Source organism: Bubalus bubalis, chromosome 3, assembly GCF_019923935.1.
Source record: "Bubalus bubalis isolate 160015118507 breed Murrah chromosome 3, NDDB_SH_1, whole genome shotgun sequence".
NCBI lineage: Eukaryota > Metazoa > Chordata > Mammalia > Artiodactyla > Bovidae > Bubalus > Bubalus bubalis.
Window position 1 is genome coordinate 135427513 of NC_059159.1, and position 19457 is coordinate 135446969.

The window sequence follows — 19457 nt, forward strand, 5'->3', positions numbered from 1 at the left end:
ACAAGAGAATCCACTGCAACGAGAAGCCCGTGCATTGCAACTGGAGAGTACTACCCCTCATTGCCACTAGGGGAAAAGCCTGCACAGCAGTGAAGACCTAGCACTGCCCAAAATTACAAAAATAAACAAAAACATTAAAAAAAAAACACATTTTCTATCATTCCCCCCAGAGAAACCCATTAAGTAGTTATTCTCTATTTCTTCCACCTCCAGACCCTGGAAACCATAAATCTGCTTTTTATTTTTATGGATTTGTCTACTCTGGACCTTTTATGTAAAGGAAATCATACAATGTATGGCCCTTGGTGATTGGCTTCCTTCCCTTAGATTTATGGACTGCATGCATGTTTATGTCCCCTCAAAATTCATGTGTTGAATTCCTAACCCCTATTGGGATGGTATTAGGAGGTGGAGAGTTTGAGAAGTGATGAGGTCATGAGAGTGGGGGTTCCTTGGTGGCCCAGATCGTAAAGAATCCGCCTGCAATGCAGGAGACCCTGGTTGGATTCCTGGGTGGAGAAGATCCCCTGGAGAAGGAAATGGCAATCCCCTCCACTATTCTTGCCTGGGAAATCCCATGGACAATGGAGCCTGGCAGGCTACAGTCTGTGCAGTTGCAAAGAGTTGGACACGACTGAGCGACTAACACTAATACACTAGGTCTTGAGGGTGGGATTCCTATGATAGAATTAGTGCTCTTCTAAAAAGACAAAGGGGGGGGTGACGCGACGCTCACGTGACCGCTGGGCCCAGAAGTGGGCACTGGTCCGGGTACTGGCCCTCCCTCGGTGTTGTCGGACCCGGAGCCATCTGCGAGCCCCTGGTTGTTGCTCCTGATTTTTTCAGGTCTACGTGTCTGTTGTTCCCAGCGCTCTACTGCGCTATAGAAAGAGGAGGAACCTGTCCAGAATCCCCGCAGGACAGGAAAAGGAGGGGACACTCAACATGGAAAAACTCTGCAGTGAAAATGAAGCAAAGCCTGAGAACCAAGGCAGGATGGAAAACAAAGAACAGCCACTGGATGCAGGAAAACCAGGAGCAGCTTGTACTAAGGAAGACAAGGAAACGTTAGAAAACAAGGGAAGGACAGATCACAAGGGAAAGACAGATGAGGAAGTATTAAAGGTTAAGGAAAGGCCAGAGAATGAGACAAAGCCAAAAGAAGAAAACCCAGAGAGCCAAGGAAAGCCAGTGAGTGAGGAAAAAGCAAAAGAAAGAAAAGCAGAGAGTGAGGGCAAGCCAGAGAGCGAGGGAAAGCCAGTGAGTGAGGGAAAACCAAAAGAAGACAAGGCAGCCAGGGATCCAAGGGAACCCAGGGCTGGCGGGAAGCGCCCAGCTGGGGAGGAAGCGCCCAGCTGGGGAGGACGTACCCAGGAAAGCCAAAAGAAAAACCAACAAGGGGCTGGCTCAGTGTCTCAAGGAATACAAGGAGGCCATACATGATATGCATTTGAGCAATGAAGAGATGATAAGAGAATTTGATGAGATGGCCAGGGTAGAGGATGAGGTGAAGAAAACCAGACAGAAATTGGGGGGGTTTATGTGGATGCAAAAAAGTTTACAGGACCCCTTCCACCCAAGGGGCCCAAGGGAACTCAGGGGTGGCTGCAGGGCCCTGCAGAGGGGCTTTGAAGACATTCCTTTTGTGTAGTGCATCTGGCAGGCATTTACCAGGCCTTGTGCTTTATTTAACCTTATGCTAATCCTATACTTTAGGTGTCGCTCTGATTATTCAACTGCAGCCCTCTGTTTCAGTAGCAGATTTTCATCCATTGCATGGAAAAATGTTTATGGTGCATTGTAAAATTAAAAACAAAAATAGTTTTCAGAACCATATATATGGCATCAGTCCATTTTTGTAAAACTACAAAGATACTTTACTAGTGATCCATGTACAGGAAAAACTGAAAACTGTCTACTAAAAAATCAACAGCGGTAAAAAAAAAAAAAAAAAAGACAAAGGGATCTCCTCCTCTCTCTCTCTTTCTCTCTCTGTCATGTGAGGATACTATGAGTAGAGGGCTCTCTATAAACCAGGAGGGGAACTCTCACCAAAACCCAACCATGTTGACATCCTGATCTTGGACTTCTGGCCTCCCGAACTATGAAAAGTGAATATTGCTTAAGCCACTCAGTCGGTGACATTTTGGTACCGCAGCCTGAACTTGCATAATGTTTCCAAAGTTCATCCAAGTGTAGTATGTATTAGTTACTTCATTCCTTTTATTTTTTCTTTGGCTGAATGATAGTTCATTGTACGGATGTACTACTTTTTCATCAGTTGACAGGCATTTGGATTGTTTTAATTTTTTGGCTATTATGAAAAATGCTGCTATGAATATTCATGTGCAAGTTTTTATATGGACATATATTTTCAGTTCTCTTAAATATATGTCTAGGAGTTGAATTGCTGGTTCATATGGTAGCTCTATGTTTAACTTTTTAAGGCCCTGCCAAACTGTTTTCCACAGCGGCTGTCCCACTTTACAATCCCATCAGCAGTATATGAGGGGTTCCAATTTTTACCCGTCCTCAATAGCACACTTTTTTTAGTGGTTTCTTTTTTTTTTTGGCTGTTCATGAGCTTGTCTAGTTGCCTCAGGGCATGTAAGATCTTAGTTCCCCTACCAGGGATCAAACGCACATCCCCTGCATTGAAAGATGGATTCTTAAAGGAACACCAAGGAAGTCTCCCTCCCCACCCCCACCTTTTTTAAAATAGTATTTTAGATTATAGCTTGCCTACTGGATGTGGTTTTGATTTGCATTTCCCTAACAATTAATGATGGGAGATAGTGATGGACAGAGAAGCCTGGCATGCTGCAGTTCATGGGGTCTCAAAGAGTCGGACATGACTTAGCAACTGGAAAACAGCAGCAACAATGACTAATGATGTTGAGCATTTTTCTGTATGCTTATTGGTCATTTGTATATCTTCTTGGAGAAGATCTATTGGAGAAAGATCTATTTAAGTCCTTTGTCTATTTTTAAACCAGATTGTCTTTTTGTTGTTGAGTTTAGGAGTTCTTTATATATTCTGGATACTAAACACTTATCACTTATAGGATTTGCAAATATTTTCTCTCATTCTGTGACGTGTCTTTTCACTTTCTGGATAGTGTCCTTTGATGCACAAACGTTTCAAATTTTGATGAGGTCTGATTTATCTATCTTTCTTTTGTTGCTTCAGTTTTTGGTATCATATTCAAGAAACCAGTGTCCTAATCTGAGGGCATAAAGGTCTACCTCTATGTTTTCTTCTTAGAGTTTTATAGTTTTATCTCTTATATTTAGGTCTTTGATTCGAGTTCATTTTTGTATATATAAAGTACATGTGGACCTTAGAGTGATCCATCTAAGTATAATTGACAGAAGTTTAGGAGTTCAGCACAATTTGCTGGTCCCACTTACTTCTCACCAGAAAGGGAAAAAAAACACCATTAATTATACGATGAGTGTTCACGGGGCCTCCAGGTCTAAAGAGAAATTTGAATTTGAACTAGAACCTTTCAGAAGAGGGGAGAGAGCACTTGTCCATGGTTATTTAATTTAATGGTACCTGATATAATCCCGATTCCTGGCTCAGCCACTTACTAGTTTTGTCTCCTGGAGAAAGTTCCCTAATCTCTTTCTGTTTCCACCTACCTCACAGGGGTTTTGTGAGTATCAAATACAAGTAATATGAGGATTAACTGGAGCTAATACATGTAAAGTACTTAGAACAATGCCTGGCTCAGTGTGTGTGTGTGTTAGTCACTCAGTCGTGTCCGACTCTTTTGTGACCTCGTGGACTGTAGCCTGCCAGGCTCCTCTGTCCGTGGAATTCTGCAGGCAAGAATACTGGAGTGGGTTGCCATTTCCTTCTCCACCAATGTAGAGACTTCCCTGTCAGTCCAGTGGTCAAGAATCCCCTTCCAAGGCAGGAGGTGGGGAACTAAGATTCCACATGCCTCAGGGCCAAAAAAAAACATAAAATAGAAGCAATATTGTAACAAATTCAATAAAGGCTTCAAAAATGGTCCACATCAAAAAAATCTTAAAAAAAAATTACCTCCAATGTAAATGGTACATCTGTCCATTTGTCTCAGTACTACCTGCCCCGACGCCAATCTTAGCCATGATCAACTCTCTCCTTCAGTTCTTTCATTCTGCAGCCAGAATGATTAAGTATGAATCAGATTTTGTTGGGCTCTTGATTAAAACCTTTATATGGTTTCTTTGTAAACATGGAGTAAAATCCAAATGTATTTCCATGGCCTAGAAAGTTCTCCATACATGGCCTTTACCTATTGCTTTAACTTCAGCTGTACAAGGTGGATATTTCTATGTAACAAATGACCCCAAAATTTAGTGGCAAAATGAGGGATGGTATTATTATGCTTATGGATTCTGTGGGTCAGGAATTTGGATACAATGGAGCAAGACTATATTGTCCTTGCTCCACAATGTCTGGGGATTCATTTGGGGGAACTTGAAGGGCTTTGAGGACTCCCCTGGTGGCTCAGATGGTAAAGAATCTGTCTGCAATGTAGGAGACCCGGGTTCAATCCCTGGGTCAGGAAGATCCCCTCGAAAATGGAATGGCTACCCACTCCAATATTCTTGCCTGGGAGATCCCATGGACAGGCGAGCCTGGTGGGCTACAGTCCATGGAGTCACAAAGAGTTGGACACAACTTAGTGACTGGACAATGACAAAAACATCAGGATAGAAGCGGCATGAAAGGCAATGTCATGTCAGAAGTGGTTCCCTTTCTTAGACATAGACACACAGCTGTTGATTTATTAGCTATTGTCATACAGCCAGGGTGGAGGTCAAAAGGACAATTCATGCGGAGTTCCATACTGTCTCAGGCTTCTCAGGGCTGTAACTTTGTGAGTCATGGGGACTTGACAGCGGATGGAGAATCTCACCTCTCTGCCCTGTTTCTATCCACTCTACCCCTCTGTGTGAGGAGTAGGGAGGCTTCCCTGGTGACTCAGACAGTGAATAGTCTGTCTGTGATGCTGGAGACCCAGGTTCGATCCCTGGGAGGAGTAGGAGTTTTATGCTAACACCTTGAGGCAGAACTCTTGCTTCCTGCAGTGGGAAGGGGCTGTGGTCTGTCCTAGGTCCTCCTGCAACAGGATGGATATGGAAGGGGATTGACTCATGTGGAGATTGACTCTGGTGCTTAGTTGGGCTGGTACCATCCATCAAAGAGTTCAGCTCTTTTCTGGGTCACTTTTCAGGCAAAATGGTGGCAATGGGTGGCATTTGTGGGTGCATCTCTAGGGTACAAAATGTGCTTTCTCAGTGGCTCAGATGGTAAAGAATCTGGCTGCAATGCAAGAGACTTAAGAGATTCAGGTTCGACTCCTGGGTTGGAAGGATCCCCAGGAGAAGGAAATGACTACCCATTCCATTATTCTTGCCTGGAGAATCCCATGGACAGAGGAGCCTGGTGGGCTACAGTCCATGGGGTTGCAGAGAGTTGGGGGCACATGGGGGCACAACCGAGCGACTAACACACTGTAGGGTGCAAAGGCCAGTTGTTCTTCAGCTAAGCCTAACCCTGGGATAGGATCTGAGAGCAGGATTCTGAGGAGCACCGGTTGGTAGATGCAGCCAGCTATTCCAGGGGAGGGCTGCCACTTTTCAAGAGGTCCTCCCACCAGTAATCCACCCACCTGGAGTGCAGCCTGAAATCATCTGGGGCCACTGTCTTCTTCATGCTTTGATGAAAGCCATAGCCTGTCATATTCCAAATGGCACTGTCTCTCTCAGCCATGTATTAGCTGGTTGGGCTCAGACTGCTATGAGCAGGCGCGGTTGTCACAGGAGAGCAACTCTAGGTTGTAATTTAGACAGACCTGGAGGAAGGTATCAGAAGGACCTGCCATGGTTGGGAAAGGGAGAATCAAGCATTTGGTCAGGTGTTGCTGTCGGAGTTGTAAAAGCTCTGAAAGCACAGAGAGGCTGAGTCACTTCTCTATTGTTCATGGCGATGCAGAAGACAGGTTGGATCATGGCCAGCTGTCCTGCTTCTCGCTGTCATCCTGAGAACCAAATCAACCTTCACAAGCAAGTAGGGGACACTTCCTGAGTTGTTGCAGTAGGAATTGCTACTGAGTATTAGCCTGCATGTGTCGCTTCAGTTGTGTCCAACTCTTTGCGACACTATGGACTATAGCCCTTCAGGCTCCCCTGTCCATGGGATTCTCCAGTCAAGAATACTGGAGTGGGTTGCCATGCCAGTGCAGGAGTGTTAGCCTAGGTAGGCTGAAATAGAGATGTAAGCCAGCTGCATTTTGGCCAATGAGATATAGATATGCATAGCTGGAGAGAGTGGCTTAAGCTGGCAGTGGCTGTGGGTCCCAATGCTGCATGCTGTGTTTTCTTTTAAAAATATTATTTATTTATTTTATTTATTTGGCTGTGTTGCATCTTAGCTGTGGAATGTGAGATCTTTCTTTGTGGTACACGGACTCTCTTGGTACACGGACTCTCTAATTGCGGTGCTTGGGCTCAGAAGTTTCAGCCTGCAGGGCTTTGTTGCCGTGAGGCGTGTGGGATCTTAGTTCCCAGACCAGGGATCAAACCTGTGTCTCCTGTATTGCAAGGTAGATTTTTAAGCACTGGACCACCAGGGGGGGTCCTCTGCATGCTATGATTTTTATTATGACTTTGCAGCCTGACAACATTTTGCTGAATCTTTGTAGGAGAAATGACAGTGGCTTTGATGAACTCTTTCTCACTGCTCTTCTCCATCACTCTGATATGGAGGTCATTGTGTGAATGCCCAGATTTGGTCTCCCCAGCAAATGATGACTCAGGAGATGATCTGTGTGAGGCTTGCACTATGTCTCTCAGCTCTGGCCTTGACCCCAAAGGAGGCTGAAAGGAAGGGGCTCAAACCAGTGGCTTTCCAGGGGTCATGAGTTTAGAATTCAGACTCGTTCTGTTCCAATCATAACCTTGATCACCCACTAACTCATGAACACTTCTGGTATTCTGTAGGCAAAATGGCCAAATGATATGGCATAACGAGAGGAAAGATAATGAATGGGAGTGGGCAGGATAAGGAATTTACGTCCCAATGCTGGATTGAAAGGACATTTCACTAGGTGACCTTGATTGTCCTGCCTTTGTCTATCTAAACTTCCCACATACCAACCTAGAAGGGTTTTTGTCACACTGGAGGATGCCAGTGCTATCAAAGTGTTCTTTGTTCAAGCTCTCCTATCCCATTCCCATGAAGGAGAAGTGTCTGGAGATACATCCACTGATTCTAGAGGTTTCTGCAAGGTGGAGAGTGTTTCTCCCAGAGAGGACATAATCCATCTATGAATACAAGGTGGTACTGGTAGCAGGTTAAGTTGCCCAAGCCTTAGTGACAGTTCCACAGCCTCCTTTACTGGGAGAAAATGCTTGTCTTGAGTGCCCATTGGTCCTCCTGGCAGCTTTCACTAAATAGGTGGGACCTAAGACAGAGCCTGGTTGTAAACTGTGTGCAGTAGAAGGTCATTTTAGACTCAAGTTCTAGTGTAACTGTATGTGATTACTGGGACATTTGCTCAAGGAGCTTATTTAGTCATTCATGTATCCATCATTTCCCCTTCTGTCAATCCATCCATCCACTTACCAATCCATCTCTCCATCCATCCGTCTATCCTTTCATCCATTCATGTGGCCACTCATCCATCCATAATCCACCCATCTACCCACCCATCTGTTCTTTCAGAACTTGCTGTGTGTTTATTGTCTACAAAATACTATGATGGGTGCTGAAAAAACAGTGTCATCTCTGTCCTCTAGAAGCTTATTGTCTAGGAGAAGAAGACAATGTGTAAAGAAATAGGTAGAGGAAACTGTTTCAGGTGCTTTGTGAGACGTCTGTGCTGTATAACAGAAGGAGTGGTCAGTTCTACTCAGGAATGGGGTCAGCAAGGGATGGGTGTATTTGGAGAGACACAGATGTGAGTAGACACTGAGGCTATGTGCAAGGGAAGTGAAGGGTTTAGTTGCTGAGGTCCAGCCCCGGCTGATCCAGGGTATTCGAAGGAGAGACGGCTAGGCGACCTATTCAAATGTTAATTAGAGATAATAAAGAGTAATAGAATGAGGATAGCTCAGTAGGAAAATTCAGTGGAGAAAAGAAGCTGAGTGGCTTGGTTTACGCGGAAAATCAATATAACCCGTGACACCAGGTTAGCTCTGACCACGGAGGCCGCAGGCGCCCTCTCGAATAGCGGAAGGTGCCCCACCTTAGACACCTTCTCGAGTGGGTCTTAGAAGCCCAGGCAAATAAATGGTCGCAGAGGACATCCGCGCTCCAGATGGACACTCAGCTGGAAGTTAAAGGGAAGAATGACATGGGGAGACCAAGCGTTGGTGAGCAAGGCCCATTGCTTTATTTTCAACAGGGGCTTTTATACCCTAAGTTACACATAGAGGATAATAGGGGATGCAAAGTCAGCAGTCTTTGATGCTTATCAAAAACCAGGGTTTCTTTCCTGCAAATTTATCGTATACAAATGGTTTAGGTGATTTACATCATCTTCTGGCCAGAGGCCTATTAACATTTTATGACTCTTAACAAGGACTTATCAACAAAGACTTATATTCTCTGAGAGTAATTATTTTAAGGTTTGGCGCCATCTTCCGAAGATAAGATTACGTTCCTATAGGGTGGATGTGTAATGGGTTTACAAAGGAAAGAATTTACTACCTTAAGGGTCTAAAGTTACTAACACCAAGGCCACTACTTATTTTTTCTACATACCAACTATATTAATTAATGCACATTCAAGGATACAATTCAGGGGATGTGAAAACTTGGCAACAAACATTGGCTCATCAATGAAATCTTTTACTAGTTTTATTCTGACAGTTTCTAATTCTCTGAGAGGCTCTAAGCTATTTGAATATCTTAAGCTTCCCGTGCCTCTGGAGGCTGGGAGACTGTAAACAATCGTATGCATAGCTGTAGGTGTCCGGGTAAACTTGTCAGGCGAGTTAGAGAGCCATCTGAGGGGTTTGGATTTAAACACTCCTAATTGCCCAGGAACTTTATTAATTGGAGCTGTAAGTTAACTCTTTGACAGAGAGAGCGAGATGGTGGTGGGGGACAGCCCCCAGTAAAGTCAGAGGTGAGAGCACAAAGCAATAAAGTAGGCAGACTCTGGTTTTTGGGGGGTAGATGCTCGAGAATATCCGGGGGCACTCCCGAGGCTCGATCCCGCCTTTGCGTATGCCGAGCCTCCTTCCTCATGACCTTTGTCACGAGTGGAATGTCTCTCGCCGGCTCCCGGCATCTAGTGTGGAGCATGGGGTGAGCACTAGGACCGCAGAGCAGGCTGAGGAAGGCAAGGGCAGAAGCAGAGGCTGGGCTTGTCACAGGCCATGGATGTGATGCTAAGGGTTATGGGTCTTAACCCACGGGGACTGTGAGCAATTCCAACATGATAAGCAGAAACGTAAATGACACGGCCAGCTTTGCACTTTTGTAAAAGTCCTCTGACTTCAGGACCGAATCAGACTCAGGAGTAGGGTCCCAGTGAATTAGGCCTGTGAGAGATGGTGACAAGTCATATGAGCGCCATGGCCTGAGATGGAGAGGAGACAGGAGGCGAGAGGAAAGACACCACCTTCTCTCAGCCCTCCAGGATTACCTTCTTCCTCTCTCAGCTCACTCACTTTGAAGTGGCCGTTTTACCAATTTCACTCCATTTTTCAGTTCTGGAGGAACAGAGGGGACCCGCTGAGCTGGGTAGACACCAGTGCCAGCTCTCCAGTTCCTCCCCCAGTGGGACTGCAGTGCCCACACGAAGTCAGCCTTGCCCGTGATTATAGCATCTGGTCTAAAGGCCCATGTTCTCCACGGGGCGTCTGCTAGCAGCAAGGCACCTGTTGGCTGTTCCTCCTTTGCTGACTTTCTTCTCCGCTTCTGTCTCGTGAGGGCCTACTGTTTCTGGAGGGAGGCCAGCCGTGCTCACAAGTCTTTGGATGGGTCTCTAGGGACCCATAAGTCTCTGGGGACACAGAGCCCCCAGCCCAGGCCTGGGGCACAGTTTTCTGGAGCTGGTCAAGCGCACATTCCTCACCTGATGGCCTCGCCACACACAGCAGCTGTAGCATAAGGAGGGGCTGTGTGTGTGGAGTTTGTGATCTTCTTGGGCTGGTCCACGGTGGATAATAAACTCTGGCCCATATATGCGTGCTCAGCTGCTCAGTCGTGTCCGATTCTTTGTGACCCCATGGACTGTAACCTGCCAGGCTCCTCTGTCCATGGAATTCTCCAGGCAAGAATACTGGAGTGGGTTGCTCTTTCCTCCTCTATGGGATATTCCCATCCCAGGGATCAAACTCACATCTCCTGCACTGGCAGGTGGATTCTTTATCACTATGCCGCCTGGGAAGCCCAACCTCTGGCCCACTTGAAAACAAACAGTGGGTGGGTCGAGGAGAGGAGGGAGGAAGAGGGGAAGGCAGAGCAATCTGATTAAGGGGAAATTCTGCATTTCTTGAAATCTTTACAATATCCAACTGGACTACGTCCAAGAATTCACAGACTAAAGCTAACAAATCACCCCAAAGAGGTCTCTTGGGAACCCATTTGAGCAAATAGGCAAGAGGCATGTAGTGTTTTTGAATCAGCGAGTAGATCTCAGTCTGTAAACATGGCTGGGTTCTTTTAAGGGACTTAAACTCCCGAAACTGACACTCTCTGGGCACAGAGTTCTCTGTTTTTCTCAGTCCTTTTTGAAACTGACACAGCTTCTGATTCAAGGAGGGCCCAGGTTGATGAGTATCTGCTGTTATTTTCTGGGTGTGGGGGAGCATGAGTGGGCTTGGGAAGGGAAGCCGAATGCAGTGCCCACAGCTGGCCTGCAGGTAGACCTGAGCGGCAGAATGCCTTTGGAGGGAAGATCCCCGTGGCAAAGGGCTCTGCCTGCTTTGCAGTGGATAACTGGAGCCCAGACACACGACCAACCCAGTGAGATGAATTCTCACCACCTGGCATTTTATTAGAAAAGATAGTACCTATATCTTAATGAACAGTCATTCTAAAATGCTGCTGGCATAATTGAATTTCTTATAAGTTTTGCAAGGATTTGGAGAAGGGAATGGCAACCCCCTCCAGTATTCTTGCCTGGAGAATTCCACAGACAGAGGAGCCTGGCGGGCTTACAGTCCATGGAATTGCAAAGAGTCTGACACAACTGAGAGACTAACACACACTTTGTAAGGATTATATCATTTTTTTAATTAATAAAATATTTGCCTTTATTTTTTGCCCTCTTTTTTGTTGGCTAATCTTTTTTAAAAATTTATATTTAATTGGAGGATAATTGCTTTACAATATTGTGTTGGTTTCTGCCATACATCAACATGAATCAGCCATAGGTGTACATATGTCCCCTCCCTCTTGAGCCTCCTTCCTATTTCTCACCCCATCCCACCCCTCTAGGTTGTCACAGAGCGCTGGGTTTGAGTTCCCTGCATCATACAGTATATTATTATATTATTATTATTATTTTCTGTGACAAACCCAAAGCATGTGGGTGAGATCTTAGTTCCTAGACCAGGGATCAAACTTCTGACCTCTGCATTGGAAGCACGCAGTCTTAATCACTGGGCTACCAGGGGAGTCCCTCCCCATCTGGCATTTTAAAAACCTGGGGTTCACATCAGGGTAGAGAAGTTGTCACTCAGGCTGCAGGCTGGCTCAGCGGGACAGGGTGGCCCGAGGACACCTGCACAAGGCTGTTGCTGGGAAGGGCGTGCCATTGGTTTGCTCATTCAACGTATGTGTTACTGAGTATTGTGAGGTCTGTGCTGGGTCGGGTGGAGAATAAGGCCCCTTAGACAGTTTGCAGGTGAGAGGGAAGTACACGAATACACAAAATACTTCCAACTTTGTGGTCACTGGTGCTGAGGAGACGATACTAAGACAGGGAAGAGTGGTGACTGTGGGCTGACTTCAGACAGGGTGGGCAGGAAGGAGCTTCCTGCAGAGGGAGTTAAAAAAATTTATTTTTTAATTGGAGGATAGTTGTTTTACAATGTTGTGTTAGTTTCTGCAGTATAACGAAGTGAACCAGCTATATGTATATACATATATCCTCTCCTTCTTGAGCTTCCCTCCTGCCCCCATCCCCATCCCACCCATCTAGGTCCTCACAGAGCATTGAGCTGAGCTCCCCGGGCTCTACAGCAGCTTCCCACCAGCCATCTATCTTACACATATATGTAATATACATATATATATATGTATACACATATATATGTGTATATATGTCAATGCTACTCTCTCTATTCGTCCCACGCTCTCCTTCTCCCGTTGTGCCCACAAGTTCGTTCTCTGCCTCCTGCAGAGAGTATTGGAGGGTCAGGAGGAGCCAGCCCTGCTGTGAATGGGAGAAGAGGAGGAAACAGGCAGAAACCAGGGGCTGCCCATGGGGGTGGGGCAGCGGAACCCAGGAAGAGTCTGCAGAGGAGAAGTGACAGTTTGCATTTTATTTATGGAAGCAGCCAATCAGGCTCTTCCCCTTTCAGCCCAGGGGCAGTGCAGTGTGGATTCTTTGTTCACTTAAACTCTGGTGTTGATCTATCATGTTTCCAATGAGAGGAAAGCTGGGTCGCTGAGAGAAACTGAATCTCATTGGGGGATGAAGAAAGAAAGAGATGGAGAATTAATTTGGGGACAAGGGCAAGTGTCTAACACATACAGGTCCTGATTGACTGATGGATGTTCTCGGTGCCTCGAGTAGCAGCCAGAGACTGTGAAAGGGGTGAAGAAAGAGACTGCAGACCACCTATGCTCATTTCTTTCATGGTGGGCCCTGGTTGCTGCTAAACAAATACTTTAATCATTCAGATAACTAGCACCTTGGGCTTGGGGTCTCCACACAGGCCTAGATTGTGTGCAACAATCCAGTTACACACAATCCAACAACAATTCCAACAATCCTCCTGTTGCTCTCGTGTGAACCCAGGCCTTGAACAAGAGGTTTCTTTGAGCTTTACACTCCTGTCCAGAAAATAAGGATATGGAGACTTACCAAGTAAGATCTGGGGGAAGATTGAATAAGATGTATTTAAAGCACCCAGTCCTTGTATCTAGACTCTGGTAGGTGCTCAGTGAACGTCGCTTCCCTCCATGCTGACTGCAGTGCTAAGCTGCTCCAGTCGTGTCCGACTCTTGCGACACTATAAACTGTAGCCCACCAGGCTCCTCTGTCCATGGAATTCTACAGGCAAGAATACTGGAGTGGATTGCCATTCCCTTCTCCAGGGGATCTTCTGAACCTAGGGATCGAACCGGCATGTCTTACGTCTAACCTGCATTGGCAGGTGGGTTCTTTACCACTAGTTCCACCTGGTAAACCCATAACAGTGTTTTACTAGAAAACAAACAAATAGAAAGATCATGATGATGACATTAATGACTCTTTCATAAGATGTTCCTGCTGGAGAAAGAGCAGGACCATCAATGTACTTTGGGGAGGGGAAAGTCCTGGGGAGGGATTGCATTTCGGTTCATATTCTCCAAGCTTCCTTTCCTGTAAAAGGAGGATAGGAGTGGTCTAGACCAGCTGTCTCCAACCTTTTTTGGCAACAGGGATTGGTTTTGTGGAAGACAACTCTTCTGTGGACAGTGGAGGTGGGGGTGGACAGTGGAGGTGGGGGTGGTTTTGGGATAATTCAAGTGCATTACATTTACAGTGCATTTTATTTTTATTATTATGACATCAGCTCCACCTCAGATCATCAGGCATTAGATCCCAGAGATTGGGGATCCCTGGGTCTAGAGGCCAGAGGTAGACTAGTTTAAAAACATTCCTGGGTTTTACCTCTGGAGTTTCTAATCAGATGATCTGAGCTGGAGCCCCGGATGGTTCAAACGCAGAGGCAAAATCACTTTAGGTGATTAAGACCCAGATATGCTGGAATAAGCATCTCCAAGGCCCTTTTCAAGTCCTGAGTCATCATCATCCATCACGCTAGACAAGGACCAAGGGGACCAGATCACTCTCCTCATCCACCACCAGATGGCGAGCTTGAGGCACAATGGTCAGAGAGAGACGCTGTCTGTTTTGGCTCTGACTGAGGGACCCCAGGGAAAATCTGTAGTCCCACAGAGGGTGCTGTGCCAGGCAGATAAAGGTGCGGGGGTTGGGGGGGGGGAGGGTCCATTTGGGAGGATTGTGAGCCAACTGGAGATAAGAAGAGAAAGCCAACGTAGACAAGCTACTAGATTCTGTGAAGTGCATAATTTCCTCTGTGCCCTGATGTCGGCAGGATTTGGACGATGAAACTTGCTTCTTCTGCATACAGTAAGGACTTCCTCAGGACCCTTCGCAGCCCCAACTTCCAGTTCCAGCAAAGTCAGCATCTGGCTCAGAGGACCAGTCCCTCTGATCCTCGTCAGCCCCCACCCTGTCCCTCGTGGTAAAGCATGCCCCCACTGGGAAAGGCAGTGGGCAGGCTGGGACCCATTGGTCCTTAACTATCCCCCTGCAGACTGCCCCTGTGGGGTTACACCCATCATGGCTCAATTCCAGCTGCAGAGAAGCAGGCAAATCTTCCCTCTCAGTGTCCTAGCCGATGCCCTTAGTTTTTGGCAAGGCAGAATTCCAGTCCTTCCTCTTACCACCGCATTCATTTAACCTTAGCAGCAGGCTGCATCCGAGGCCACTGCCCTTGGCATCTGTACTGCAGCAAAGTGAGCACTTGAAATCTTCTCTTCTTTGCCAACTATTTATATTTGGACTCTCCCTGCTCGGTGACATCCTGAAGGTTTCACTTCTGCAGAGGCGCAGGGCGGGTCACAGAAGCAGAAATGGTTACCCTTGCTCCCCAAAGGGGGAAGAAGAAACCGAGAGCAGAGGTGGGGCTGGTCCAGGAGGGGACTGCTGCCGAGGAACTGAAAGCAGCCGTAACGCTGGAGTGCTTGAGTGACTGGGACTCACCTCCCACCCCCGGTTCCTGGCAGGTTGTAGGACCGGAACATCTCAAACACACTGGATGTCATCACTCCATGTACCCCATCCTTCTTGTACCCTTTCTCCTTCAGGCTCTTGATTAGGGTAAAAGATGAGTAAGACTTGAAAGAGCTCCTAGACTGTGTGACCTCAAACTTCATTTGGTGCTCACTTGGATATGGTTCAATGGTAAAGAATTTGCCTGTAATGCAAGAGATGAAGGAGATGTGGGTTCGATCCCTGGATCAGGGAGATCCCCTGGAGGAGGAAACAGCAACCCACTCCAGTATTCTTGCCTGGGAAATCCCATGGACAGAGGAGCCTGGCGGGCTACAGTCCATGGGGTCACAAAGAGCTGGACACGACTGAAGTGACTGAGCACACACGTACCACCTGGATATAGGTTATCGCTGGATATAGGATACCGCTCCTGCTGCTCTTGGATCATGAGGCAGGGTCTCCCTTCCTCCAGATCACCAGGATATCTGCAGCAGAACCATTTCTTTAACCCATTGTCCATCACTTCTCGGGCTTCCTTGGTGGCAAGGCAGTATAGAATCTGCCTGCTGATGCAGGAGACAGAGTTTTGATCCCTGGGTTGGGGAGATCCCCTGGAGTAGGAAATGGCAACCCACTCCAGTCTTCTTGCCTAGGACATCCCATGGACAGAGGAGCCTGGTGGATTACAGTCCATGGGGTCACAAAGAGTCGGACATAACAACTAAACAACGACATCACTTCTGGCTCTTTCTAGATGCTGGGGGAGGCCTATGGGAAGTGGGAAGGCAAGGACTGTGAAGGGATCGTGAATGTGGAATAGGCCAGCTTATAATGCTTTAAGTTTTAACAAAATTCAGAAAAATCATGCCTGAGAATTGGTTCAACTATTTGGTTCAGGGACAATGATTTGTAACTTTACAGGCAATTTTCACTCGGTGTTCATCCAAAGACAGTGTAAAAATACTGTATATTAACAAGTCAATCAATGCAGAGTGGGTGGAAAATTCTCCCCCACATCGATTCCTTCTCTGCATTGTATTGAGCGGTAAGTATGGTAAGAAATGCAGATTGCTGACAGTTCTTGTCCTTGGTCAATTAAATCTATTTGGCACCTTCTATGTGCCAAATATTCTTAGGCTCCACTCAGAGCAGACAAATGAATTTAAACATCACATCTCTGGGTATTTATGAGCTGTAATGTCAGTTACCGCTGACATTAGGTTTAGGAACCTTGTATCAGTGGATATAGAAATAAGACTGATATAAATAAGATGGATATAAAAGCTCTTGGGAGCAAAATATTTAAGGGCAAACTCATAAATAACAAGGTATAGTTAAAGCCTTTACGATCAAGCAATTCGGGAGCAGGAACATAGAACAAGAATATAAACAAACAATGTCATTAGTGGTTATTCTGCTTTAATTTGACCCACATTTACTTGTTTGTCAAGTAGTATTTTCCTTATGATTTAATAGGATACTCATTCCCCTGCTGCCCCTCACCCACTCCTGGTTGGAAATGACAGTGGGTTTTCTGGGTAGGAAGGTACATTCTATGTGTGACTTTGACCCTTTCAGGCTGACACCAATACTTGCTGACTTCAACTCACTTGGCTCTTAGCACATCACAGAGTTGGAGGGGGAAGTGCTCCTTTTTTCAATTTTTAAGATGCAGAGCTAATTGGAACTGCAATGAATTAACCAGCTGGGAAGCTTGCTGGGTGTCCCCGAGCCTCTTTCTGCGACTTTAGAATTTACAGAAGCCCGAGGAGTGAAAGGGTGCATCTTACACCTTCTGGAGAGACAACTAACCATCCACAGAGGCCAGATGCAGAGAGACTTTGAAACGTGAGCCCATCCTAGCCTCAGGATTATTTTGCGTTTATCTGGCTAATCTTTGCTGAGCAGGTGTGAGCCAACTAAATAGATTTTTTTCCTCCTCTCCATGGTTGCCGGAAGGCATAGATTACGTTGGGATTCTATCTATTGTTTGATATCTAGTAGAGAAGTTCAAGGCCAACCCAGATGTTTTAGTCATTGTACTTGACTGGGCAACCTTTGATAGACTGCTCGCGATCAAGTGGTTCAGCTTCTTCTTTCTACAGGGATTCTGAAGTAAGAGCATCAGAGAAGGACTTGGACAGAGCCAAGGGGTCCCAACCTGTTCAATTTCTAGCCCAAGAAGGGAGGCCTTAAAAGCCCTGTGTGGTAGCACCTCTGGCTGGGGAGTTAGGACTACCCGTGTTTTAAACGGATTCTGGGTGGTTCTCTCCATGACTCAGGATATCTTTCTTTTTGAGATCGCCTTTCCTTCATTCCTCCGGCTTCTCCAGTTCATCTCCTGGCTTTTGACTTCATTATGTGAACTGGGGGGCCAGTCTATAGCAATGCACATCCTTTGAGCTCCTTGGGCACTGTTAATCCTAACAGTTTCTCAACAGAATTGCAGGCAGCATAGAAATGTATTCCCCAGCCCTCTCCACATCCCTTGCCTCCTGCTTCATTTCCCTAAATCGTGTAGGTGAGAGTGACTACTAAAGAGACCCGGGCCCTAGACTGAGGCTTTTTTGGCCCCAACAGGCGCTTGATGCTCCTCCCTTGCCCCCAAGTTCCTGGCGACCCCAAGGCACAAAAGGATGTTTCAGGGCGGGGTTTCCATCCCCAGCAGCGAACTACGTCTTCCCTGGCTGCTTTCCTTCCCTGCTTAGAGCAGTGAGGGCTTCAGACTTTCTTTTCCAGCTGCCAGGCCAAGGATGCCCGAAGCCTGGCCTCCGGCTCCACTTCTCCGCAGCCTCACCACGGGCCCGCGCCTCTCCGCCCCCGGGGGGGTCCAGCCGGGCGCCGGCCGCCCACAGGCCCGCGTCCAGCCGCCCCTCTCGAGGGCCGGGCGTGGCCGGCGCGGCGCCTCGCGGAGCCTTCCCGCCCCGCTCCCCTTCCCTCCGCTCGCTGCCATCTGAATTCCCCCGTCGACTCCTGGGCGGAGGCCGAGCGAGCCTTCGCGAAAGGCGAGGGCGGCGGGAGGAGGGCTCGGGCGCCCCTCCCGGGCGGCGCGGCGCCGGCCGGCCGTGCAGTCGCGCGCTCGCCGCCAGCAAAGCCATTGGCTCGGCGCAGTCACCCCACGCGGGGCTGCAGCGGCGGCCTCCGCGGATTGGCGCGCGGGCGGGCATCCACCGGGGCGCGCGCGAGCGGGTGCGTGCCGCCGGGGCCCCATCTAAGCCCACCGTCTAGGGGCTGGACTCCCCCTGTCCGTAACGATCACCCCTCCGCTATCCCTGCATAGCTGATGCTGCATTTGGGGCCTCTGCCAGCCCCGGTGGCCGATGCCCTGGTCCAAAGAAAGGGCGCGAAAGGCGCGCTCCCCGATCGGGCGCACGCACCGACCGCCGCCCTCGGCTGCACTGCAGCAATTCGCGCACTCGCGCCGCTCCCCTCCCCGCCCGCACTTATTTGCATATCCCACGATTGTGACCAATCAGGACTCGTCTCTCTCGAAGCGGATGGCTTTGGCCCGAGAGGAAAGGGAGTGGCTGGCGGCGCATGCGCCGCGGTGGCAGACTTGAACCGAGGCTTTTATTGCTGTAGTTTATTTCCACCCCCTTCCCTCCTGTTCTCTCTCTCTCTCTCTCTTTCTTTTTTTCCGCCCTAGCTGGGGCAGTGCTGGAGGAGAGGAAGAAAAAGAGACAGAGGATTGCATTTATCTTTTACGTTCCTGATATTTGCTATCAGCAAGACCAGCTATTCGACTGCACATTTTTCAATCCTGCAAAAAAAATAACCAATCGTCTTTCCTGGCAATTTTTGTTTTAAAGCTGCTCTTTTGAAATTAATTTTTTCCCAGGAGAGAGATGTCTTATCAGGGGAAGAAAAATATTCCACGCATCACGGTGAGTTGGGTACTTGGGCGATATGCGATCGGCCAGCAACATTTTTTTTGTAGCACAAATGGTCTAAAGAATATTTATTTTTTTTTAAAGCAGGGGGAGGAAGAGGAACCCAACTTTTTTTTTTCTCTTTTCCCTCTTGTTAATGAAGAAGGCGATCGTGATGGGAGACGCAATCCTATGGAATTGTAAGCCGCATAGTTTCTAAGGCATTAAAATAGGAGCGTGAGTGCATTAAGGTCGTTTTAGGTAGCGCGCCAGATCCGCTGTATCCTTTTATTGTCAGAGCGAGATGCTGCGGTGCCGGCCTGCGGGGTGTAAGCAAATGGATCCCAGATTGAATATGCATGGTTGAAGCTCGGATATTGTTCTCCCGGCTGCGTGCTGCGGGGCTGGACTCCTGGAGCCTGATGGGGGAGACGGGGAAATGGATTCTTCCCCATTTCCCGCCCCCACCGTAAGGGGCTTTCTGGAGACTTCCTCCGGTTCTTCAGAAAAAGGAGCGATTTCAGCCCGGAGGCGTAATGACAGCGGAGGGATGCTGAAAAGGGCTGGGTGTACCGGGATCCTGGGGAAACGGGAAGGAAAAACAGGGACGTGGTGATGA

The 19457-nt window shown here is 47.5% G+C and overlaps 2 protein-coding genes across 4 annotated transcripts in view; both read left to right on the forward strand.

Annotated features, from left to right (window-relative positions):
* Positions 1-19457, forward strand: part of DPYSL2 (dihydropyrimidinase like 2) — a 121341-nt gene that overhangs the window by 23508 nt on the left and 78376 nt on the right. The window contains exon 1 of one of the 3 annotated variants that reach the window (XM_006057327.4): positions 18533-18853. The exons of 1 other annotated variant lie outside the window; for it this stretch is intronic. In XM_006057327.4, the coding sequence (XP_006057389.1) occupies positions 18815-18853 (39 nt within the window). In that variant the 5' untranslated portion in view covers positions 18533-18814. Of the gene's footprint in view, positions 1-18532; positions 18854-18978; positions 19039-19457 lie in introns of those variants that run through there. One more of the 3 variants, XM_006057328.4, reaches the window with a different exon arrangement.
* Positions 724-1836, forward strand: LOC102416107 (transcription elongation factor A protein-like 4). The gene is made up of 2 exons (XM_044940178.2): positions 724-1317; positions 1349-1836. The coding sequence occupies exons 1-2, from the start codon at positions 946-948 to the stop codon at positions 1649-1651; spliced, it is 675 nt and encodes a 224-aa protein (XP_044796113.1). The 5' UTR covers positions 724-945; the 3' UTR covers positions 1652-1836.

Bases quoted from the DNA above. Each gene is read 5' to 3' on its own strand.
- LOC102416107 (XM_044940178.2), top strand. From the start codon at position 946: ATGGAAAAACTCTGCAGTGAAAATGAAGCAAAGCCTGAGAACCAAGGC. The intron at 1,318-1,348 runs GCTGGCGGGAAG...CTGGGGAGGAAG, and splicing joins GGGATCCAAGGGAACCCAGG to CGCCCAGCTGGGGAGGACGT.